Source organism: Elephas maximus, chromosome 3, assembly GCF_024166365.1.
Source record: "Elephas maximus indicus isolate mEleMax1 chromosome 3, mEleMax1 primary haplotype, whole genome shotgun sequence".
Taxonomy (NCBI): domain Eukaryota; kingdom Metazoa; phylum Chordata; class Mammalia; order Proboscidea; family Elephantidae; genus Elephas; species Elephas maximus.
The window spans coordinates 81,091,092-81,114,229 of NC_064821.1; the positions used below are offsets into that span (position 1 = coordinate 81,091,092).

At 41.4% G+C, this 23,138-nt stretch overlaps 1 protein-coding gene across 21 annotated transcripts in view; it reads left to right on the top strand.

Moving 5' to 3' along the window:
- MACF1 (microtubule actin crosslinking factor 1) overlaps positions 1-23,138 on the top strand; it is a 378,842-nt gene that overhangs the window by 353,267 nt on the left and 2,437 nt on the right. For 18 of the 21 annotated variants that reach the window (XM_049878843.1, XM_049878850.1, XM_049878834.1 and 15 more), the window contains 9 exons: positions 850-970; positions 1,476-1,639; positions 3,253-3,415; positions 4,720-4,874; positions 6,067-6,141; positions 7,361-7,378; positions 10,401-10,518; positions 19,587-19,798; positions 20,330-20,440. In XM_049878843.1, the coding sequence (XP_049734800.1) occupies positions 850-970; positions 1,476-1,639; positions 3,253-3,415; positions 4,720-4,874; positions 6,067-6,141; positions 7,361-7,378; positions 10,401-10,518; positions 19,587-19,798; positions 20,330-20,440 (1,137 nt within the window). The remainder of the gene's footprint in view (positions 1-849; positions 971-1,475; positions 1,640-3,252; positions 3,416-4,719; positions 4,875-6,066; positions 6,142-7,360; positions 7,379-10,400; positions 10,519-19,586; positions 19,799-20,329; positions 20,441-23,138) is intronic. The other 3 variants (XM_049878856.1, XM_049878855.1, XM_049878835.1) reach the window with 2 other exon arrangements.

Genomic DNA, 23,138 nt, shown 5'->3' on the forward strand with positions numbered 1-23,138 from the left:
CAGTCACCAGGCCTCATCTGTCCTACTTTGAAAATACCACTCAGTTCTGTCTTTTCCTGCTTTGGCTCAGGCCCTCATCATTTTTTGCCTCAGTTATTTCAGTGGCTTCTTAACCTGTTCCCCCCCTCCCCCTGGCTAGTTACTCCCTCACCATGATTCCATCTCCACACTGAATCCAGAATGATAGCTCTCGAACACAGATGTGATCATGTCTAGTCCCTTGATCAAAATCCTTTAGTTGCCATAAGCCACCACCATCCCTCTACCCTCCTCCCCTGCCCCCCACATGCTCTTAGAATAGAAATCCCAGTCCCTTAGCCTGGCACAGGCTTTTCTAAATTTTCTCCTGCCTACCTCTCCAGCCCCACCTCCACCACTCTGATTGCATCCACTGATCCAGCCAGGGACTGAAAGGGCCCTGGCTCACAACAATGTCAGGCTTCCCTGGCTTTACCCATGCTGTGCCCTCTGCCAGGACTACCCTCCCCACAGTGTTTGGCTGATTCTTCAACCCTCAGGACAGAGCTCAGGCACCAGTCTCCAGGTGGCACCATCTTGGGCTGTGAGCAGCCCACCCTAGGTGCTCCTTTGGTACCCTGACTTCCTGGTTTTCATCATTTAGCTGTTTGCTCCTTGAAGCAGAGGCGATGTCTTACTCCTTCAGGTCTTTAGCACCTGATAAAGCCCCTTGCTCAATCATGTTTCTTGAAAGGAGTGAGAGAGTATGTGAGGTCATCCGTCAGTTGGTCAGTCAGTTATGGGCTTGGCCAGTGTTAATAAGAAGTTACCTAATTCCATCTGAGTCCAAGAAAACTCTCAACTCTTTTTCTTATTGTTTGCATTTAACAGATGTTTATGGAGGAGATGACACGCAAACAGCCTGACGTGGACCGGGTCACCAAGACATACAAAAGGAAAAACGTAGAACCCACTCATGCACCTTTCATCGAAAAATCTCGCAGTGGTAGCAGTATGTTTGCAGGCCGCTCTGTTAAAATGTTTCATTCCTGCTAATAGAAGAAACTCACTTTTCTTACACTGACAGTAACAGCACTCCATTTTCTTGGGTTGGCATGAAATTTTGAGGTGGTTAAGCAAATTCTTTTGCAGTGGCCTTTCCATTGTTCCAATCGTCAGTGTAGGCTGTCTGCATTTGGTTTACACTAGTTTCATCATCAACTAAGTTAGCTCCTGTAAAGTCCATTACTTTTTGAGTTGACGTTTCCTCAGTTAAGGCAGGACAGAATTGGGTGCGATTGTAGTAGGAAAGAAGCACTTGTTGGCTGGGGAGAGAATCAATAGTTCTGGAGTTACTATGCTTCCATATCTAAATATTGCCAGCCTCCATATTTCTTATGTCAATTACTGACTAGATATTACTATAAAGAATATCTAAGTTTATACTTTGTAATGATTGTTTCTCTTTATGAACTGAAAACCATCTTTTCTAATCTTGTGGTTATTTTTTCTTTTAGGGAAGTCCTTGAGTCAGCCCACACCTCCTCCCATGCCAATCCTCTCACAATCTGAAGCTAAAAACCCACGGATCAACCAGCTCTCTGCCCGCTGGCAGCAGGTCTGGCTGTTAGCACTGGAGCGTCAGCGGAAGCTGAACGATGCCTTGGATAGACTGGAGGAGGTAATGGCCCGCTAAGTGACTTTCTGTAGAGGGAAGTGACTTTTGATCAAAAGACAGCACTTCTGAAGCCCTCTTAATATGATCTGTGTGCTTCAACCCCCTTATTCAGTAGTCAAAACAGGCCCCTGTATGATAAAAGACTTAGATTTGTGAGGAAAATACTCAGGGTAGAGTTTAGCTGTAGCGTATGGTTATGGAAAGCAAGAAGCCAGCCAGTCCATATGAGGGTCAGGCCTGTAATCTGATCCTCCACAGCACTTTGCTGCCAATGAGAATCAAGAAAATAACTTGGGAAAGTTATCTCCAGTTGTATAGCTTATCACAGAAATGACCATTATTAATCCCTTTGTTTAAAGATATAAGCTGCAAAATTATGAAATAAGATTAATTTTTATGATCTTGCTATTATTTGTCTTTACTAGATCACAAAATGCAAATTTATTTTGAAGTATCATTAAAAACCCATTGCCGTCAAGTTGATCCTGACTCCTAGCGACCCTGTAGACAGAGTAGAACTGCCCCATAGGGTTTCCAAGGCTGTAATTTTTATAGAAGCAGATTGCCACATCTTTCTCCCACTAAGCAGCTGGTGGGTTCAAACCACCGACCTTTGGTTAGCCGCTGAGCACTAAACGCCACCAGGGCTCCTCCTGAAGTATCATTACCCACTCTACAAAATATGTTATTATGCTTCCCAGTTTCCAAAACAAACTTCTAATATCTTTTATGTTTTTTATTTGTGCATATCAAAGCAGCTATGCCTGGAAGTGAGTGTTCCATGTTTTTTGTTGTTATTTCTGTAGGTCAGTTGAGTTTTAAGCGTTTTTGGTCTTTAGTTTTTTTGTTTTTTGGGTTTTTTCCCTCCTTTCCTTCCAACTTTGGAGTTTGAAAGACTAGGGTGGGGGGAAACCGCTGCACTGTTTAGGTCATTCTGAGCGTGTATCACTGATAGAGTTCAAGTGCTGAAGATCACCTTGCCCACTACACAGGCCTGCTATTTTCTCTCTCAAGGCCAGTATTTAACACGGAAGTCAAATGGGCAGTTTGCTCCCTCATTGAGGTGCCATTCCAAAGAAACATGCTTGGGTTCAGGGTTGGGTTCCTAATGCCTTCACCCAGAACTCCAATTATCTCATTGAAGTCTCAGTGGAAAATGATGGGAAACATGAGCCTTCTCATGTGGGCTGTATCTGTGGTCATCATGCCTCTCAAACTAATGTAAGTGCAGGGTGCTAAGGACCTCCTTTCTGGAACCATTCCTTCCTATCTGAGAGGGTGATCCTTTAACAAAGTCCAAAGGGAAAGCAAGGCTGGCTCCACCCATTTTTGTTCTACGTACTCTGTATTTTCCATGGTGGTTCAGTTACTGTTTCTCCCACTGTTCCATTATACCACAGCTTGTGTAAATAATCGCGGCTTTAATAATCTCCTTTGGGAGGAGCCAGATTGTACCTTCACCAATGGGACAATGCAGAGATAACATTGTTGGTGTGCCCCCCACCTCCCCGGAAGGCCTGCATGGCTTTATTGGACGTCTGAGAGCTTCAGTATGATTTGGGATGTTTGAGGGTCACAAATGATAGCTCTTGTTGACACCTCTGATTTCTGTTTAGTTGAAGGAATTTGCCAACTTTGACTTTGATGTCTGGAGGAAAAAGTATATGCGTTGGATGAATCACAAAAAGTCTCGGGTAATGGATTTCTTCCGGCGAATTGACAAGGACCAGGATGGGAAGATAACACGTCAGGAATTTATCGATGGCATTTTAGCATCCAGTGAGTTCAGAAATAATTCCAGACACAGGAGTTTCTTGCGCTTTCTTTGTAGAAGCAGGTGATATTCTGGTGAAATAGTCTTTCTGAAGTTAACGCTATAGTCCCAGGAAAGAAGTAATGTATCTACTTAGTAAAATTGGTTTTGACGGAGAGAAGAATCTTTGACTGGGAATTAAAAAAAAAAAAAAAAAAAAGCAGATCTGGTGTGGCACATTGTGGCAAACAAAACATGTTTGGTGTATAGATAAGGAGCTAACTTTTGTGAATGATGAGGCTCTAAGTAAAATGTTTTAAAAAAACTTTTCATAGTAGCAGTTTCTGACATCTGTGTAACAGTTTACAAAGTATATGGCCTCATTTATTTTTAACAGAAGAAATAATTAAGGCATAAAGTGGCTAAGTGACATGTCAAGATCATAAAACGTGTCACAGCTGTGCTACTTTACATGAAGTGGTTAGGAAAGTTCTGTCTGGAGATGACATTTGATCTGAGACCTGGATGATGAGAAGGTTCCAGCCATGTGACCAGTTTTGGGGGAAGAGATATAGATAGAGAAACAGCAGGTACAAAAGCACAGATGTCGGAATGAACTTGGCATGTTCTAGGGATGGAAAGGTTAACATAGCTGGAGTGTCATGACCTAAGTAGGAGAGTGGAGAGAGAGAGTTGGAAGGGAAGGCAGCAGCCAGAAATTGCAGGGCCTTGTAGGCCATGGTAAAGAATTCAAATTTTAGTTTAGAGACAGTGGGACAGTGCGCAGCCACCAGAAATTTTCAGCTGAGGAATAACATGCTCTGATTTATGTTTTAATGAATTACTCTGGCTGCTGCAAATATTCACATTTCCCTTTTGAAAAACAGTCTGGCAGGAACCTAAAGCAGTAATCTTAACGTAGAAAAAAATCTTCATGCTATTCCAAATTGTCACTATTCTGAAATAACCTAAACATCCAGCAGTAGTGGAATGGATAAGTAAATTTTTAAGCTGGGTGGTAGGTGTATGAGTGGTTGTAGTATTTGGCCTTTCGTTATATCTGAAATATTACTTTTTTTTTTTAATTGCATGAGGTAGGGGAGCCTATAAGCAAATATACCAAAATATTAACAGTGAGTAGTCTCTGTGCTGAATTTATGGGTGATTTTTATTTTCTTTATAATATTTTGTATCTTCTAAGTTTTCTAAAATGGACAAATATTGCTTCTCAGAAGGAATCAAGACATAAATATTTTTCTTTCAAGAAGTGTTTATATAACCTCCAAAATAAACCTTGTTAATGTTTCAAAATGTGTTTCCTTTTTGCCAGAGTTCCCTACCACCAAGTTAGAGATGACTGCTGTGGCTGACATTTTTGACCGAGATGGAGATGGCTACATTGATTACTATGAATTTGTGGCCGCTCTCCATCCCAACAAGGATGCTTATCGACCAACAACCGATGCAGATAAAATTGAAGATGAGGTGTGGGGAATAATTGTATTTCAAGTATATTCCTGATTATGGGTTTTTACTGTCCCGAATTTGGCTGAGTACGTCTGCCATGTTGGCCCGTTGACTATATATTGGGAGGCAGTTATGTGAAGCTCTGTTTTGGGATCTCCTTTGAGGTGACGTTGAGCAGAGAGTCCCAGAGGACCTCTTTGACTGTTGACATCTAGCTCAGCTCAGTTGAATTGTTGCTGAAGTGAGTCACATCTGTGTGGTTCTCTAAATTTTACAGAGAGCCTTTCCAGGGTACCACACTCGTCCTGTTCACAGGGACCATGTTGCTAAGAACTGTCTTGTCTCTCAGTCCTAAGCATCCTACCTCAGAGTCCAGGGGAATGGTCTTCATACATAGCATCTAAGGGATGAAATGTAAAGTACTGTTTAAGATCATGTGTAACCACAGAGCTTTCTGCCTAGTTAAAAACTGTATTATATAGAATATAGTGTCACATTGAAAATAGCAAATTATTTAGTTTTTTGTTGTTGTTGGGTGCTGTTGAGTCAATTCCAACTCATAGCAACCCCATGGGACAGAGTGGAACTGCCCGATAGGGTTTTCTTGGCTGTAATCTTTATGGAAGCAAATCACCAAGTCTTCTCCCACAGAGCCACTGGGTAAGTTCGAACCACAGACCTTTTGGTTAGCAACAAGTGTTTAACCATTGCACCACCAGGGCTCCTTCAGATTCTTTAGTAGCATGTAAAAATCCCAGGAGTCATCGATGGCAGATCCTGGAAAGGGAGAGGATGCCAGACAGGTCTTGGGAGCAGCCCTGGAACACCCCAGGACTGGCTTCCAGGGAATCTCAGACTCATAGGTTGAAATTCAAATCAGTTCATAATTTGCTTTACTAGTCTGTTTATTTTGATGTACACATATTAGATGTTTACTCTGAAGGAATTTTCAAGCAGGCTGGAAGAATGTGTTTTATGTTACTTGGGAATTTCTTTCATACTCTGACTTTCTTCCTCCATGTCTCCATTACCTCAATTAGTAAGTCTAACATTTATTTGGAATAGAAGATAAACACATACGTCAAAAGCCTGAAATGCCTAAAAAATGAATAATGAATAGCTTCTGTTTACATGTAAAAATCTCTGTTTCTCTGAAGAGTAAGTCCTGCTTTCCCTTTCACACTTTTCTTTTCTTGTCTACAACCAATAGGTCACAAGACAAGTGGCCCAGTGCAAGTGTGCAAAAAGGTTTCAGGTGGAGCAGATTGGAGAGAATAAATATCGGGTAAGGAAGAGAAAACCAGTCCTTTGTGGTGGTTGTTTCCTCACAACAGAGTTGATCCTTATAGATAATCAACTTGACGTGTAGCAGACTGGATAATTCCACCTTCCGGCTACTGATGCTTGGAGGCCCGAGCCCATGGGACTTGAGAGGTGTTCAGACTCTGACCCTCATCTCTGCAGATGTCAAATGTCAGGTGTCCTGTCCTGTTGGGCTAAGCTTGGTGTCCTACATAGCTCCATCTGAAGGATAGTGTCCTATCTAGCTAGACAGTAACTTGTACTTGAGTTACGAGATAGGAGACATTTCAGAGCCTTCTGTTTATTTCACTCTGGTCAAAGTCTTTAGGGAAATGAAGGTACCTTACCATGAAATAAAGAAAAAATTGTATCTAATGACTGACCATTCACCTCCAAAGGGCCACATGGCAGCTGGTCATTGTGAGCCTGAGAAGCTCTAAGGCTCAGAGAATGCTGGAAAAACTGTGTCTGGGTCCCAAGGGATACCCTGTGTGCTCTGGACTGGGCTACAAAGGGACCTAGATGTGTTAGGAAGATGCCAGGCTTAGTGGTCTTCCCTGGAAAGCTGTGCTAAGTGTGGCTGTAACTGACAGCCATTCTTGTGTTTTAGCTTTAAGACCATTTTCACCGGGTGTAGAAAGGACCTGAAACCGAGCTCCTAAAATACATTCAACAGCCTGTCAGGATTCTTTAAAGTCCTAAGGAAAATCTAGGATTGGCCAAGAGGGTTTAGATGGCCAGGTCTGATTGCACGGTTATGTGTACTGAGTTAGGAAAATGTGGACTCCGTTAGTACATCAAAAATGTCTCCAAGGTACGTCAGAACCGCAGTAGACTGCTGTTAGCTGGGAGTGTTTTCATGGTTTTGCCTTGAATCCAACCAGGGCATTTAGTTAATAAAACTCCAGGTAATCTTACACTTGCTTGTTGGGTTTTGTTTTCTTGTTTTTTAATTGCCTATGAGAGAAATGAGTTAGCAAGAACAACATATATTGGAGAAGTTAGAAAGTTAGGTCTTCTTCATTTGTAAAACCACATCCCCGTGACAGGAGCTCCATAAGAATGTGGTCAGCGTGTGTCACTCTGCTTGAAGACTGGTAAAGTGACTATGTGATTTTCATACCTTAGTGTTAATTTCACAAAATGTTCTTTTTTTTTTTTTTCCTTCCATTCCCTCCATCCTTTATTCTTATTGTCTGTAGTTCTTCCTCGGCAATCAGGTACAGTGTGCCTTGCAACATTCTCTTTCTCAGTGGAAATGGTCTGTGTAGTTAATGCTGCCTGTTCTTTGCTGTGGGGAGAGAATGTAATCTGAAGCATGCCTGGGTCACATCTGGTTGTCTTACCAAGTGGAGAAACTGTGAAAACAACCAGTATTGCAAAGCAAAAGAATATAAATACATTTTTCAATCAAAATTTTTAGGCTAAAGACAGTGGTATTCTGGACTGAGTTATAAATAATAATGGTCCAGGGGACATTGAGACTATAGTATCAAACCATTCCACTCCTAAAAAGAGTCTGGTCTACCTTGGAAGTGGAAACACCACACAGCACAGTCTGATTTATATCTGTCTTTTTGACAGTGAACACAAGTTTTATAATCTACACTGAGTGAAAAAATCCTGGGTTGCTTTAGTACTCAGTCTGTTTAAATACGTTATTAATATTTTTACAGGTTATCCTCAATTTACAACGTAGCCGAGTTATGACAAATTGTACTTAGGACTGTTCATTTTGTTTGGATTTTTGTACATCATTAGTAATATGCACTACATACGATGTTGCAGCATGTAATTTGCTGATATCATTCTCATGCCAGCCCCCAAAGACGAAGATCGGATTTATAAAGATACTGATAATAAAAGGCAATAATAATGAAAACTAAAAAAAAAAAAAAATTGAGGTATTCGACTTACTTACATCAGAACTGACTTAGGACGGAGTTGTCAGAACAGAACCCTGTAGTTAGTTACACTTGAGAAGTGTGGTGTGGAAACCATAATTGGCTGTAGCCTGAACCTTGCTGATTATGGCCAGCCAACCAAAATCTAATGGGATCAAATTACAGATGTATAAAAAATGACTCCACTTGGTAACTTTAACCCTTCACATCTTTCCGAGGGCTCTGGGGTCCTATGTCTTTAAGTGGAAGGAAGTTGCATGGGTAAAATCTGTCTCTGATATGAAATTAATACTACTAAGTTTATTTGAGATCCTCAATTAATGTTGAGTTCCAGGCACTATAATAATAACTAATTACATTAACATTCAGGGGCAGTGAGAAAAACAGAGGATGGGAAAAAACTAAAAATGAGGACAAACTGGCTTTAAATAAATCATTGCATAAGAGTGCCAAGTAGAGCCTGTTTGCTAATGACTACACGTGGGTCCTAGGGAGTTCTTTGAAGTGGCACCAACATCTCCTCTACCGTTCCACTGACCAGGCGAGGGTCAGATGGGTTTGTTCCAGTGTTGGAAACAATATGAAGCTTCAAGGATCACATGCCTGTGATTACACAGCTAATGTCAGAGCCACTGCTGTTGCCTGACAACCACCTCTGCCAGGTTTTCCCAGGCCACCATTTTTAGAGCTGCCATAACCCCTTCAACCAGTCCTCACTCTGGCCTCAACTTCCCTAGCTACTCTGGTTGCTGGCTTGGGTCAAAATTCGTTTCCCCATAGCTTAACAGAAACAAGTTAGAGTCTTTCAAAGAGAGGTTTAGTAAAAAAATTAAAAGCCAAAAATGAAATAAATGGCATAATTCTAAAGGCTGACAGGTAAATTGCAGAACACAGAATATGTAACCTAAGAATAAAGTAGCTCTTTCCTGATTCACTCTGGTACATGTACAGGCCCGTAGTCTCATCTTGCCCTCACCCATCAAGAGAAAACCCTTCAGCTCTTCCCAGAACCTGTTCCCGCCCCACACCCCCATTCTCACTCATTGGGCCCAGCTTCTGAGGGCGGCTTCTATGGAGGCCAGCGGGCAGCTTCTTTCCCAGGACAGGGTGTCTATTCCCTCACATCTCTGGGTTCCCACATCAGTGCTCTTTGTACTACACTGTGCTATTGCTGTAGTCACTTTGAATGAATATTTTAAACTGTACGAGATGAAAGTGTAGGACTTTTTATTTTCAAAATAAAGGGCTGAGGGGGGGACTATTTTTTCAGTCACCTTGCCTGTGCAAACAGTGCATTTGAGTCAGTGCGGCCATGCAATACAGTGTTACCACAGATGGTTTTGAGGGAGGTTACTATGTGTCTTTCTCAAGCATCCTTTCTGGCATTTTCAATTTTTGAGCCTTGTTTCAAAGTTTTGATTTCCCTTTCTAACTTTGCAAGGCCTAATGAAGTCCCTCTCCCCCACCTCTTAGGAACATTCTGGAATTTAAGTAATTTTAGGAATTTCATTTCTCCAGTCAAAATGTTTTATTTTTGCTTTGGGATCACAGCATGCTCCTCTTTTGTTGCCCTTTACTTCATTTTAGGACAAGAATCATTTATACGATGGCAAACTCCAAATATTAAGACAGATTGGAAAGTAGAAAAGGAAAAAATAATTATCAGAAAATCATGCTTGTTTTAACATCCCAAAATGACTATTGACTACAATTTGTAATCAGCATGGAAAGTTAAAATTTTAATTCATTCAATTAAATTTTAGTATAAATGATATCTAATCATTTGTTCAGCTGAAGAAACTTTTCTGCTGGTGACATCGTAATTGGAGAATTCTTAGGGTTTATTACTGAAAATCTGACACTTAAAATCAGATTTCCTTCTAAGCTTGTAAGGATAATGACGCTTTGCAAGGGTTTCCTTAAGGCTCGGAATAGTGTTTACTCTTCTCCTTTTACTGTTGAGCACGCTGTATTCAGAAGTTGACATCCACCTTTTCTTTTATGAAAGTAAATTAGTATCAAAAAGAATGTTGGGTTTTAATTTGGTTGGAATCTTTAAAGGAATCAAAGTGGGGGAATATTTTGTCTCCTTTCCCCTCCCCCATTTTTGGTACAGGAGAGAGGGTGTGACCTTTATCCCAGTAGTATGTTTGATGTTTCTGTCTTTCTGGGTTTAAAAAAAAAATTATGAAAAATTTAAAAATTCAAAATATCATTTCAAATTCTCCCAAACCATCAAATTGTCCTTCCTGTCTGAATACAGTGTGCTTTGGAAAGAAAAAAGCATAGGCCTGCTTTAAGGTACACTTACTAATTAAATCTTCCATTGATTCCACAGTTTGGGGATTCTCAGCAGTTGCGGCTGGTCCGTATTCTGCGCAGCACAGTTATGGTCCGTGTTGGTGGAGGATGGATGGCCTTGGATGAATTTTTAGTGAAAAATGATCCCTGTCGAGGTAAGGAACCATCCTGAGCATGAATTACGTGCTAGGTATGTCCACACTGTTGATGTTTTGTGTTTTCAGAAAGTGTTGATGGTGGAGTCTGTTTGTTGGTGTTCTGTTTCGTCGTAAGCAGCCCACGTGTGGTCCCACCAGCACAGATGAGAACTCACGGTGTGCCAGTCAGAGTAGACCAGGGAGAAGCAGCAGGAGGGGCCGATGCTGTCGGGGCAGACAGGGCAGGGAGGAATGCAGTGATAAGAGTTGAGAATGTATTGGTATTGTCCGAATCTTTGTTGGGGGTGTTAAATTACTACTGGCCTAGAAGGGAGCCCGATGAAGCCCTTTGGATTCCCCCTTAGTGCTTCACTCCTTTGCCTGTAATTCCAGCGACTGAAACGGGGGGAGGGATTGGGCCCTTCCCATGCCTGGAAGGACTGGTGAGCCCTCTTGACCAGGAGGGAGGATAAAGGACACCTAGCAGTGAGGCCAGACACCTCTAAGACAGATGCTCACCTAAGCAAGACCATGGCTATCTGTCTAATAACCATGAAAAGGCTGGCACACCAGTGCAAAGGTGAGAGAAAATCATAAATTTACTATGAGCATGACTGATGGCACCTGCAGCTACAGGCGTGTGAGGGCTGCAGCCAGGGAGAAAATACCAGTTGCTAAATCCTCTTTGCCTAGGTCCTTTACTTTCTATTGTTAGCCAAGCTGCATGTGAGGATAGGAGTCTCCCTCTGTCTGCCACTTTGTCTCTTTCTTGACCAGTTTCTGCGTTTCCTGCTCTGTCTCTGTTTCTGTGTGTTTATGTATTTTTTTTATTCTAGTTCACCATCCTGGGAGTAAAATAAAGCGCTCTGACTCCAGCTCTTCAATTTCCAGTCAGTCTCCCATAGGTTGGCTTTTAAGCTTTGTCCCTCTTACCCACATCCTAGCCCGTTGAGAATGGCTTTGCTTTTCAAACTGTAACACCTCTTGGCTCTGTGATACCTGTTGCCTTTATGAATGCTTTGAAATAGCCAAACCTTAGCTTTTCTAACTTCTGTGAATTGACAGGGCAGAAAATACGCCATGAGACAGCACCTGTGGGATTTGTTCTGAGTTTGTATTTATTTAACAAATACGGCTTCACGTGCCACACACTAGTATAAGCACTTTACAAATAATAATACATTTATGCCACATAGCCACCGTATGAGATTAGATGTTACTATTATCTCCACTTCACAGAATAGGAAATTGAGGCAGAGAGAAGTCAAATACCCTGCCTAAGGACAGACAACTAGTAAGTGGCAGAGGCAGAACTCGAATCCAAAGCAATGTGTCTCTTAACCACAGAGCTGTGTGTCTCAGAGGCCAGCATACCCACCACCACCCCTTTTTGTGTATATTTTTGGTCCAGCCTGCATAATTAAGTTATTAAGGCTTATTTATAAATCTAGAAGAATAAATATTTACAGTACAGTTATATAACTTTTTTGGAACTAGTTTATAGTCAGATTCTGAAACATTTAAAGGGGACAGAGCAAAAGAGTGCAGTTCTCACATGAATTCAAATGTGTCCACGAATAATTCCTTTTATTTTAACTCGTTCTAAATTTAGTAAACCAGAGTGAAAGCTAAGGAGTATTTTCACTGGGAGTTCCTTTTCTAAAAAATAGTTCATCTTTGAAAGCAACTTTTCTGATGAAAACTTGAAAGGGTTTAAATGGGGAACAATATATATTATTTTAACCTAACTCAGTAAAAAAACAACATTATTCCTTTTCAAATCTATTGATAAGGTTTTATCTTTTCTTGTTATGTATTGGACTAAACAAAAGACATACTGCATGTGGCATTTTGGAATCCCTGGTTGCCTGTTTATTTGCTGCTTGCTCTACTTGCTCTGTGTAACATTATGCTGCTGGCCAAGGAGAACACTGCTTGCTTTGTCCATATCTTAGTATCTAAAAATTGGGACCCCAAAGAAATTTGGGACGGCCATCTCTTAGCTATTTTCTGTGGAACATAGTAGCCCTTTTCAACATCCATTGGAGCAAACAAGGTAAGGCTTTCTTCTGTGCTTCTCAAGGAGTGCTTTCCTAGAGCTCAATAATTACCTTGATTCCATTGATTGATTGTGGAGTAGAAAACTCTCCAACATTTAGATATCATAACTCTACCAGTGATGGATGGGATGAGCTACTTCTAATCAAACAAAAAGTAGTGCTTTTTTTTTTTAATCTGCTGGGTGGATTTTAATGAGTGACTTGGAGGGGCATGAACATTGAAAGGAGAAAAAAGTTACATGAAGCCTGTGTAGGGTTCTCCGGTTCTCCAAGGATTGATGTGGCTTCTTGCAGCACCTGTTCATTTATGTTGCATTTCCTTGGGTCTCTGGTCTGTAGAGAATGTTACACTGAGTATAGTACAAACTTTATGACAAGGTTGTAATACCAATGTGCACTGTCATTTGTCATCTCCTTTTACACAGCTGTTTAAAAAGATGAACAATATCTCACACTGCACGTTGCCTTAGCCACATGTAAAAACGTAAAAAGTGAAAATATTCCACCAGGCAGGTTTGCCAGTAGTACAATCTCCTGGCACTTCGAAAATTAGAGATTTCAGGTTCTGATGGCATCCATAGCAAAGGAAATCATGATGTTTTGGACAGAAATAAAAACAGTGTCCCTGCCTAAAGAATGGGTACCTAGGGTACTGTGTGTGTTTTTGAGCATTAGACCGATTAGTTTTCCCAGAGAGGTAAAGATCTAGAAAGCGTCACTTATGAAGATTTAAAAGGCATAGTTTGGCTAAGAACTGAGTTTTAACTAACGTGTCTGTTCCAACCAACATTGGATGGTCAGTATAAGTCCCTTAGAAAATGGTAGCTTTTTGGTTATGAAAAGCCGTACTTAAGATGGCCACCTTCAGGGACTGTTCCTTGAGGTTCATCATTAAAGCTTTCCCCTGAGGGGAAAATCTCATCAGAATAGTCAAACATGTAATAGGAATGTCCTCTTTTTTTTTGCCTTTACGAACATAATACCCAATGCTAGGGAAATATATGACATCATGTAAATACTAAAAATACCTTTATTACTAAATTCAATTGCTGTTAACCTTTGCTTAACCAAAACTTGGTTTTCCTTTGTATTTTGAGAAAAATGTTTACTTTTTACCCTTGGAACTGCCCCAGAAGTTAATTCATAGCTTCCAACTGTTTGGAGCCCAAATGGCACAGTGGTTAAGAGCTTTGGCTGCTAACCAAAAGGTCAGCAGTTCAGATCTACCAACCGTTCCTTGGAAACCCTGTGGGGCAGCTCTACTCTGTCCAACAATTAAACTTTTTTTTTTTTCCTCCAGCTTTCTCCAGCTTATCAAAGTGAAAGTATTAATTGCCTCTTCAGTTGGCTGTTCTGAGTGTATTTCTGAAAAAACAGCTTTCGTTTCTTGCAAATAATATTTACCTAAAATTTTCCCCATAAGGATTCATTTCTTTGCCTTATGTCTTCAAATATTCTAAAATGAAAACTTCCCATGCGAGTTGTGGCATATTATGCTAATATTAGTCAGACATGCCTTAATGCCTTAGAAAGAATTAATCATTTATTGTCCTCTTTATGAGATGAGAACACCAGAAATATGAGATTTTAATACTGTGAACATAGAGGCATAGAACCCAAGAAGATGGAAAATACAGAGAGGAAAGAAAATAAAAGGGGGAGGCAAGCCTGTAAAGGCCAAGTTATCTACTCTGTCTTGTCTGGGGTAGGCCCCAATTTTAAGGTAAGCCGTTATTTTTATGATCTTCTTTTCACCTGAGTTGAGGCCTTCTAAATGAGTTTTTATGGAAGTTCCAGAAGCTGCCTAACTACTGTTTACAGTCTCGCATTGCTCTAAAGCCTAGTGTGGAGTGTCTGTGGCATGGTTATAGCAGCCTGAAGGGATGAGGGTAGAGAATTATTCAGTCATCATAGCATCTCTAGCCGGTGAAATACTGCTTCAGGGGTGACCTGACCCACTGGCTGGAGGTTTGCTGTGGAGACAGGTCTGTCTCATTATGTTTGTTTTTTTATGACACATAAGCATACCTGGGAACATGATGAACTGGAATTTCCCAACATCCCAGATGCACCCAGCCAGAAAGGGGAGTGAGGCACCCTTTAGGCCCCTGGGCAGTCACATTATAGTGTACCCAGGGTCTGACATGGCCATAACATAGGAGCTTGAGATAGGGTCCTGTGATAGGATTAAACAGGTCCTGAGATCACAAAATGCAAAGATTAAGTTTGTCAGTGATAAAGTTGGTTATTCTCCATTCCTATAATATTTTTCTTAGGGAAAACTGTTCTTTCTGCTCTTTTAAATTGCTGTTTCTTTTCATAATCTATATACAGTAGGTCTTGGCAGTCATGAGTTTAACCTTAATAGTTTCAGCAGTAAAATTCACGGATTTGCATTTGTGCGGGTGTACAAGAGCCAGTTACATAGTTGGAGCGTGAGCCTCGCTGGCCACCAGCCCCCCACACAGCTCTGTGCCTCTCTTCTTTGTCCTCCGTGCAATGATAATAATAATAATCCTTATTTGAAAGATTCATGAAGGTTGTGACAGTTTACTCAATTTTCAGAGGCTAGTAAATTCTACAGATACCTGTCGAAACCCTAAATATGAGCCTGGCACTGGGATCTAAAGGAAATTTAAGATGATAGTCCCTGCCTCAAGAAGTTCACACCCTGATAGTGTGAGCAAACGTGTATAAATAAATGCCCATCATTTTGATGTAATATGTGAGCTGGAGAGTGAGGGAGAAATCAGTCTACTCATGGAGGTGCAGAGGGCATCAGGAAAAGGGAGTATTGGTTCAGCTACATCTTAGAAGTAATTCAGGGGAATTTGGAATTCTCAGTAAAAGAAACCACATGTTCAAATGAATAGAGATGTCCACAGCAGGACAGGCAGGGGGAACCATGAGTAGTCCCACATGACTGGAGCAAAGCGTACAAGGTTAACAGCCATAAGAGTGTGGAACGGGGTCAGCAGGAATGCGATGAGGGAACCAGACCACTGAGTGCTGTGCACTTGATCACATAGCCCCTCCTGATCTCGATCTTCCAAATGCATCTGAAAGATGTTAGGTTAAATAGGCTTCTTTACTGCAGGACTTCTCAGAGCTTAGAAAATGCTAATGTGCATTGGGGCTCTTCAAAGGGAGAAATGTAGAGTACAGTGTTTACCCAACCCCTTTTGTAAGAAGCGCCTCAAAAACCTCAGTTGGGGTGTTCTGTTGTAAGCAGCGAAACGCCACGGAAGGACTTTGAGCTGTTGAGAGATCCAAGATTTTTATTTAGAAATTCAGTTCTGGGGACTGAAGAGTGAGGGAAGGGTGGGGAATAAGATGATAAACAAGATGCCAGTAGACGCTGTTACTGCCATCCAGGGCAGAAGAGGTAATACGGGGACCACATAAGTGTAAGGGGAGAGTGGGAAGGCACAGAGGGATTCAAGAGGCAGTTAGAAGGTGGGCTCAGTAGACTGGACTGTCATCAGGAGGGAGGAACCTATGACAGCGCCCAGGTTTTAGGCTCAGTCATGTATAATCAGTCTTTGGATGTAAGGTTCTAGCATCCAGGAGGAGGGTCTGCACCAGTGAAACATTTGGGAGTCAGTCATAACTGTAGGAGGGCACCGAGGTCTCAGAGGTTGGTCAACTCATCATCCAGGTGACAGGGTATGAGGGAGAACAAGACTGCAGACTGAACCCAGGGGAACATCAGTGTTTAAGAAATGGACAAGGAAGAAAGACAAAGCAGCAAAGGAGGGTGAAGGAGTCGTCAGGGTGGAAGGAGAGCAGGTGTCCTTGAAACCAAGGGAGCAGAGTGTTTCAAGAAGAGAGCAGTTTTTTATCCCCCCAATGCAAATTATAACAGCAGAGAAATATTTTTACATATCAAGTTGTCAGAGTTTTACCTGCACACACACACACGCCCTTGTTACAGAGCATTGGCCAGACTAAGATAAATTGGATATGTTCATATATTATTTTGGATAGTATACATTGGTAAAACATTGTGGAGATCAGTTGACATGTATCAGAAGCCTTAAGAGTACCTCCTCACCCTCATCCACTTGTGGAAATTTACCCTGAAGAAATTGTCATGGAAGTACACAGCACTGTATATAATGCTTAAAAAATTACAAATACCTAACAACGTAGGATTGGTTAAATAAGCAGATGCTCATATGACGAAATAGTACTTTGCAGCTCATAGAAATTATGTAGGACGTGCAGAGTATGGATAATGTAGGTATGATCCCATTTTTTTATTTAAAAAATATATACTGTGGAAAGGAATAAAGATAGAACAGCACTATAATAGTGATGTGATGTTCCCTGGGCTGTAAGATTAAGGAGTTTTTATTTTCTTTGTACTTTTCTGTCTATTTCAATCTTTTCTACAATTAAAAAGTATTCCCCAGAGGGCAGAGGTCACCAGTGAAAGATGCTGCCAAGAGATCGAGCTGGATGAAGACTAGTGTTTCTTGGGTTTGGAGATTGAAAGTCATCAATGACCTTTGCCAGAATGATTTCAGTGGAGTGATGGGGATTGAAGCCTGAGCACGGTGAGGGAAGAGTGGAGACAGCTAGCGTAGAGGGCAATGCACAGAGCTTGGCTGGGAACAGCTGCAGTGGGGTGCAGAGAACAGCAAAGGCGGAAGACATCAGTTCTAGTCCTAGCTGTGCCACATCTGTGAGTGCTTTAGTTCCTTTCTCTGTAAAATAGGGATGCTGACAGGCCTGCCGATGACAATCAAATACAGTAGTGCATGTGATAATGCTGTATAAATTGTACGCTGCATGGGGAATATGATATATTATTACAGAGAGCCCTCTCTAAAACACTTAAAATATCACAGCCCTCATCTGAGATGCCATTTCAGAGTCTTCCTCTGGTATTGCTGTTGTTTTTTCCTGGTAGAGTTTGCCCAAAAGTGAACTGTTAAGTGTTTACTAGGTTTGAACCACACATTTGAAGTTCTCTATGGCTTAGGAAGGAGCCCTGGTGGTACAGTGGTTAAATGCTCGGCTGCTAACTGAAAGGTTGGCAGATCGAACCCACCAGCCACTGCTCCATGAGGAGAAAGATGTGGCAGTCTGCTCCCATAAAGATTTCAGCCTGGGAAACCCTACATGGGCAGTTCTGATCTGTCCTTATAGGTTGCTGAGTCAGAATTCTGTTCGGCAACAATTGGGTGTGGTGTTTTGCTTTATATTTGTGGCTTAGCTATGAACAGTTCTGGGGTATTTGAATCCTCACCTGAGTGAATGATTTCCATTCATCAGAGTATCTTAGTGTCTACTGGGTGTCCACTGTTGTGCTGGGCACCTTAGCAAACACAAGATAATCAGTTACTAATGATGTGAAATCTTACTGAAATTAAATACCCAGGTTAGCGCTGGAGGAAATTCTCTGAGACTCATTAGTGTGGACGCAGAGGAAAGTGCCAAGGTCTGGAAAATGGCTGAGTAGAGAACCTACAGCCAAGGAACGAGCCTGGAGGGGCCTAGAGTTAGGACTTGAGAAGAAAGGAAACACTGGATTGCCTGAGGAAACAGCTTGGTGTTCCAGGGACTATCGCATCATAGACTGTTGGCCTAGAAGGGCTCTTAGAGATCAGTTGTCCTGGTCACCTCTAGTGAGCCTGAGTAAACGAGGCCCAGAGCAGGACAGATCCTGGCTGGTAGCAGAGCCTGGACTGGAACTAGGAGGCTATGAGGTCCAAGTTAGCACTCTTAAATTTTGGTATATTATGTCAACATAATGCATTGAGAAGACTTTGAATTTAAGAATTTAGAACTACTATGCTTGGACACCCATGTAATCTGATTTAAAATCTGAGTATACTAAGATTCCTCTAATTCTTGAGGACATAGTGGGGTAGAGCAGAAAAGAGAGGGCACAGTTACCTGGAATCTTCTAAATTTGTGGTTCAGCAGTTCCATGGGAAGAAAGACTTGGCGATTTGCTCCCATAAAGATTACAGTCTGTGGGGCAGTTCTCCTTTGTCACAAGGGGTCACTATGAGTCGAAATGGACTGCACCTGGCAACAATAGTACATTCTAACAAGTGAACGTTTTAAGATGTATGAGGAGCTATAGGGTTGTTACAGGATGACATCTTTCTGTGAGAAATAATCTAAAGAAAGGACATATTCCAGAAGGAATTATTTCTTTTAAATTAATAGTGCCTTTCACATTTAACATTTGTGTTGGCTTTATTTGGTATCTTCTTACTGAATCCAGACTAAGTTCAGGGCTTTATAGATTCAGAAAGCCATGGGACAGCACCTGTTGGCCTTCAGGGCTGTTTCCAGATTTCTTTCTACCTGGATGTTCTTCTCCTACTTGGCAGTTGCCCCTTCAGCTACTTACTGCTTCCACTTTTTGACTTAACGATTTCTCATGGGCAAGTTTTATGCATGGTCTTGGTCTTTCTCTCTCTTCACATGTTTACTTCTTAATGATTCTCTCCCAATTTGTTTACTGTCCTGAGTTCCTGGACCCTTCCTATAGGATTGTAATTGACCGAATTAAAATAGAAGAGTCTGAACAATGTCAATTTCTGTGATCTGTTTTTCTCCAGTATTTCATTGCCATGTATCCTGCAAAAGCTGAGCAAAAAGTACACATGTATTGTGAGAGAGAAAAGAGGGGTTTTGATTTAACTTCAGAGGTTTGTGAACTGCTGCATCTGGTTTATCTTGATCAGTTAAACAGTGTGCTTACCCCAGGGGACAGTTGGCAAAGCAAGATCATAACCACAGAATTGCATGGTACTTTGTACACAAAGAAGAAGCTCTTCATTAAGACTTATGATACCAAACTAAGGGGCTTGGTTAATGGGTCTGCTATGGATAAAGAATCATAACAAGGCTGACTTTATCTCTTATTGTTAAAGAATCCACAGATGCTATTAAACCTATAACTTAATATAACTGTTACCATGGGGTCAAGCAGCTGTGTGGCTATCAAAGATCTATTTGTCCAGATTAATTGACATTGTGTGTGTATATTTGTTCCCTTTTTAGCACGAGGTAGAACTAACATCGAACTTAGAGAGAAATTCATCCTACCTGAGGGGGCATCCCAGGGAATGACCCCTTTCCGGTCACGTGGTCGAAGGTCCAAACCATCTTCCCGGGCAGCTTCGCCTACCCGCTCCAGCTCAAGTGCTAGTCAGAGTAACCACAGCTGTACCTCCATGCCATCTTCTCCAGCCACCCCAGCCAGTGGTACCAAGGTAGGTACTGCCTTCCATTATGGCCTCTTTCCCAGTTTCCCATCTTTGCAGAACAGTTTGTCCATTCAGTGTAGCCTCTGAAAGACTCCACTGAGGAAGGAACATGAAGACATACAGACCAAGCTCTACCTAGACCAGGGCCTGACCAAGCCCTAGCAGTACACAGATACATGATCTTTAAGCTGCAAAGGACATTTATTAAAATACAAACTCATGCTGGTTAGAATCAGAAATGTTTCTTTCTGCATATTTCTAGTAAGTCCATGCAGAGGTATTAATTTTGAAAATCCAGCCACTATCTCTGCAGCTGGAGCTAACAGATAAGTTTGTTGTTACCATGGATTATGTACGAAGAACACCATTGCCTTTCTGCCTGGTCCCCTTCATCCTGTTGGACTGATGAGTGTCTCATTTTGTTTTCTGTTTCTTTAAAATGTAGTACCTTCTGTTTATTTTTCTGTTCCCAATTTGTTCCTTTTCTTTTCCATTTTCAATTGTTCCCATACTTCCCTTTGGATTTCCATTTCACAGACTCCACTGCAGCTCTCTCGCTGTTATGACAAACCCTGGCTGGTAAACAGTAAAGCTGGCACCCCTGTCAGGGACAGCCATTATCCTGACCTCCAGCTGGCCAGCCCTGAGGTAGAGTATGGCTTTGCTGACTAAGGACACAGTAAAGACAAGACCCTCGCTAATGCCACAATCTTGACCAGCTATTCTTCCTGACACCAGGGTCTTTTCCATCTTTGTGGTGCTTGCTCTCACAGCTGATTCATCTAGTCACGGTGTTTTTCAGGGGTTTCTAACTCGGAGTCACCAGACTTAGAGATCAGTAAGAGATGCCTAAAACAAGATGAAAGACTTCGTAACAGTCTTTAGAATATCTGTCCAGGATGATAAACCATGGTCATTCCTGGTGATTTGTTTATGATCAGGCCTCTTGGACTCTCCAAATGTCAGACACACAGACGAGTTAGTAACACTTGAAATTCAACTATGGTGCATGTTCAACAATGTTCTATCTTTGCCTACAACAGAAGAGCGGTTGGAGTCTCCCACCCTGTGACACAGCCCCAGGCTGGTTGGTATCACCACACTGGCCAAGGTGTGGGTGCTGCGTACTTCACCCAAGTACACTGTCAGTGAACACTGTTCTGGAGCTCAGATTTTAGCTTCTGAATTTCTTGGCCTAGGCACTTGGGTTTCGGCAGTCTTGATTTAAACGCATGCCAGTAGTTAAGTATGGTCCCTAATAACAATTAGTCCCTAAAGTACTTACACACTTTTTGGAAGAGCAGTGTTTTTAGAAATGAAACATGGACTAGCAGCTTGCCTGATAGTGGACATTTTAGCTCCTGCTGGGAAACATTGGGTTCTTGTGCCTCAAAAGACAGTGTTGCCTTTGGTTAGAAAAAGTTTCAGCCAAATAAACTGGAGAGGTACAAAAAGCCAGTGCCTATGAGTGAACTCTGCTGCTTTGGGATTTGTCCTGTTCCAAGCTAAAATCCAGTACAGAAATAAACTGGTTTAGGACATGATCTGGGAACCTACTGCCACTAAAACCCCAAGACTCAACCTGCTTACTTTGCTTTTCTTCTTCCTTAATGATTCCATTTTGTGAAAGTCTCAAAAGTTTAAAAATTTTATATGTTTAACTATGAAGTACAAATTCTTACATGATTCTGATCAGTTTTTTTGTTTGTTTTTTTCTTAAGGTTTCATTTTTTTGTTTTGTTTCATTTTTGAGGTTTCATCTTTCCTTACTCATTGGTGTTCTACAGTCAGGCTGTGTCCTAACATGGAATCCTACCCTGGAGTCTCGGGGGCTGTCTTCCCGGCAGCAGTGCTCACCATAGCTTTTGAAGCTGGTGCTCTTCCTCCTGTATGGGCCAGGAGGCTTTGTGCTCGAATGTTAATCACTCTCTGTCGCTTTTGCTTTCTCTTTATAAATTAAAGAAATACAAGAAATCACAATGAGATGGGTTGCTTTACTCTTCTGTTTGTATAAAGATCTTAAAGGTCTTGGAAAACAATTTACACAATTGATTTCAGAATAAAATTAGAATAGCATTCTGTAGCATGAGTGATTTTTAAAACATCTTTTTCTCCTCCAAATTGTCTACTTAAATGTAGCTCCTGTCAGTAACAATAATAAAGTGTATACCTGGGGCAGCTCTACTCTGTCCTATAGTGTCACTATGAGATGGAATCATAGTGGCAAATGGCAGTGGGTTTGGTTTTTTTATCCGGCTCTTTTCCAGTTTAGGAAGTCCTTCTATATATCATTTGTTCTTTCAGCAAGTTTTTATTATGTTCTTCTCCAGTGCCAGACACTGTTCTAGGTGCTGAGGACGTGTGAGCAAAACAAAGCCCCTGCTTTTATGGAGTTTTACTCTTTAATGTGTGAGAGACAGATGATAAACAAGAATATCGTAGAGTAGGTGGTGATAAGTACAAAGGAAAGACAAAAGTTAGACATAGTTTTATTTTAGATTTGGTCATGAGGCAAGACCTCTGGCTCATCAGCAGAGCCCCCTGAAGGAAATGAGGGAGCAAGCCCTACAGATATGGGGGCAGGGGGAGCAGCAACGGGAAGCCTGAGGAGGGAGCCCCCTTGGCTGTGGGAGTAACAGCAAAGATGCCAGTGTGGCTGGGACGGAGTGAGCAAGAGGAAGTGTGGTAGGAGATGAGCTTGGAGAGGCAGTACTTACCCATTTCCTGGGGGAGAAGTAAAGACCCAGGTGTTAATTTGGTTAAGTCGCAGAAGCCCAGACTTCTGGCTCCACATTCAGAGCCTTGTCCCCTAAGCCACAGCCCCCTTCACGTACTTCTCATAATTATTTATTTGATCCACAAGGCAAGTAATTTTATCTGCATCTTACCAATGAGGAAACAGGGCCGAAAGATGCTAACTTCATTGAAGTTACTGTATCAGCTTAGTGATGGAGATCGGAATATCATTCAGTCTCCATATTAAATATTTGGGTCCAACCCCAAGGTTTCCAGCCCTTTAACTTTGGTACATAGTATTATCTGGATTTTTAAAATTTACTCATGCATCATATTTCTGTTCATTATAACTATTGTAGTCTTACAATTTGAGGACTTTTTTCCATTTCTAGTGGAAATTTGTCAACGAGATAAAAGGTACTAGAATACATTCTGAATTTTTTAATTGGAACAGAAAATCCTTATTTTGGGAATCATCAAAATAACATGAACTAGAACACCATCAAATTTAATCACCGTTTTCCTGGACTTTTAATTTTCTTTTCAATCAATATTACATACATCTTTTAAAATTGAATTTCTGCCAAAGATTTTGCCAAGTAAATATTAC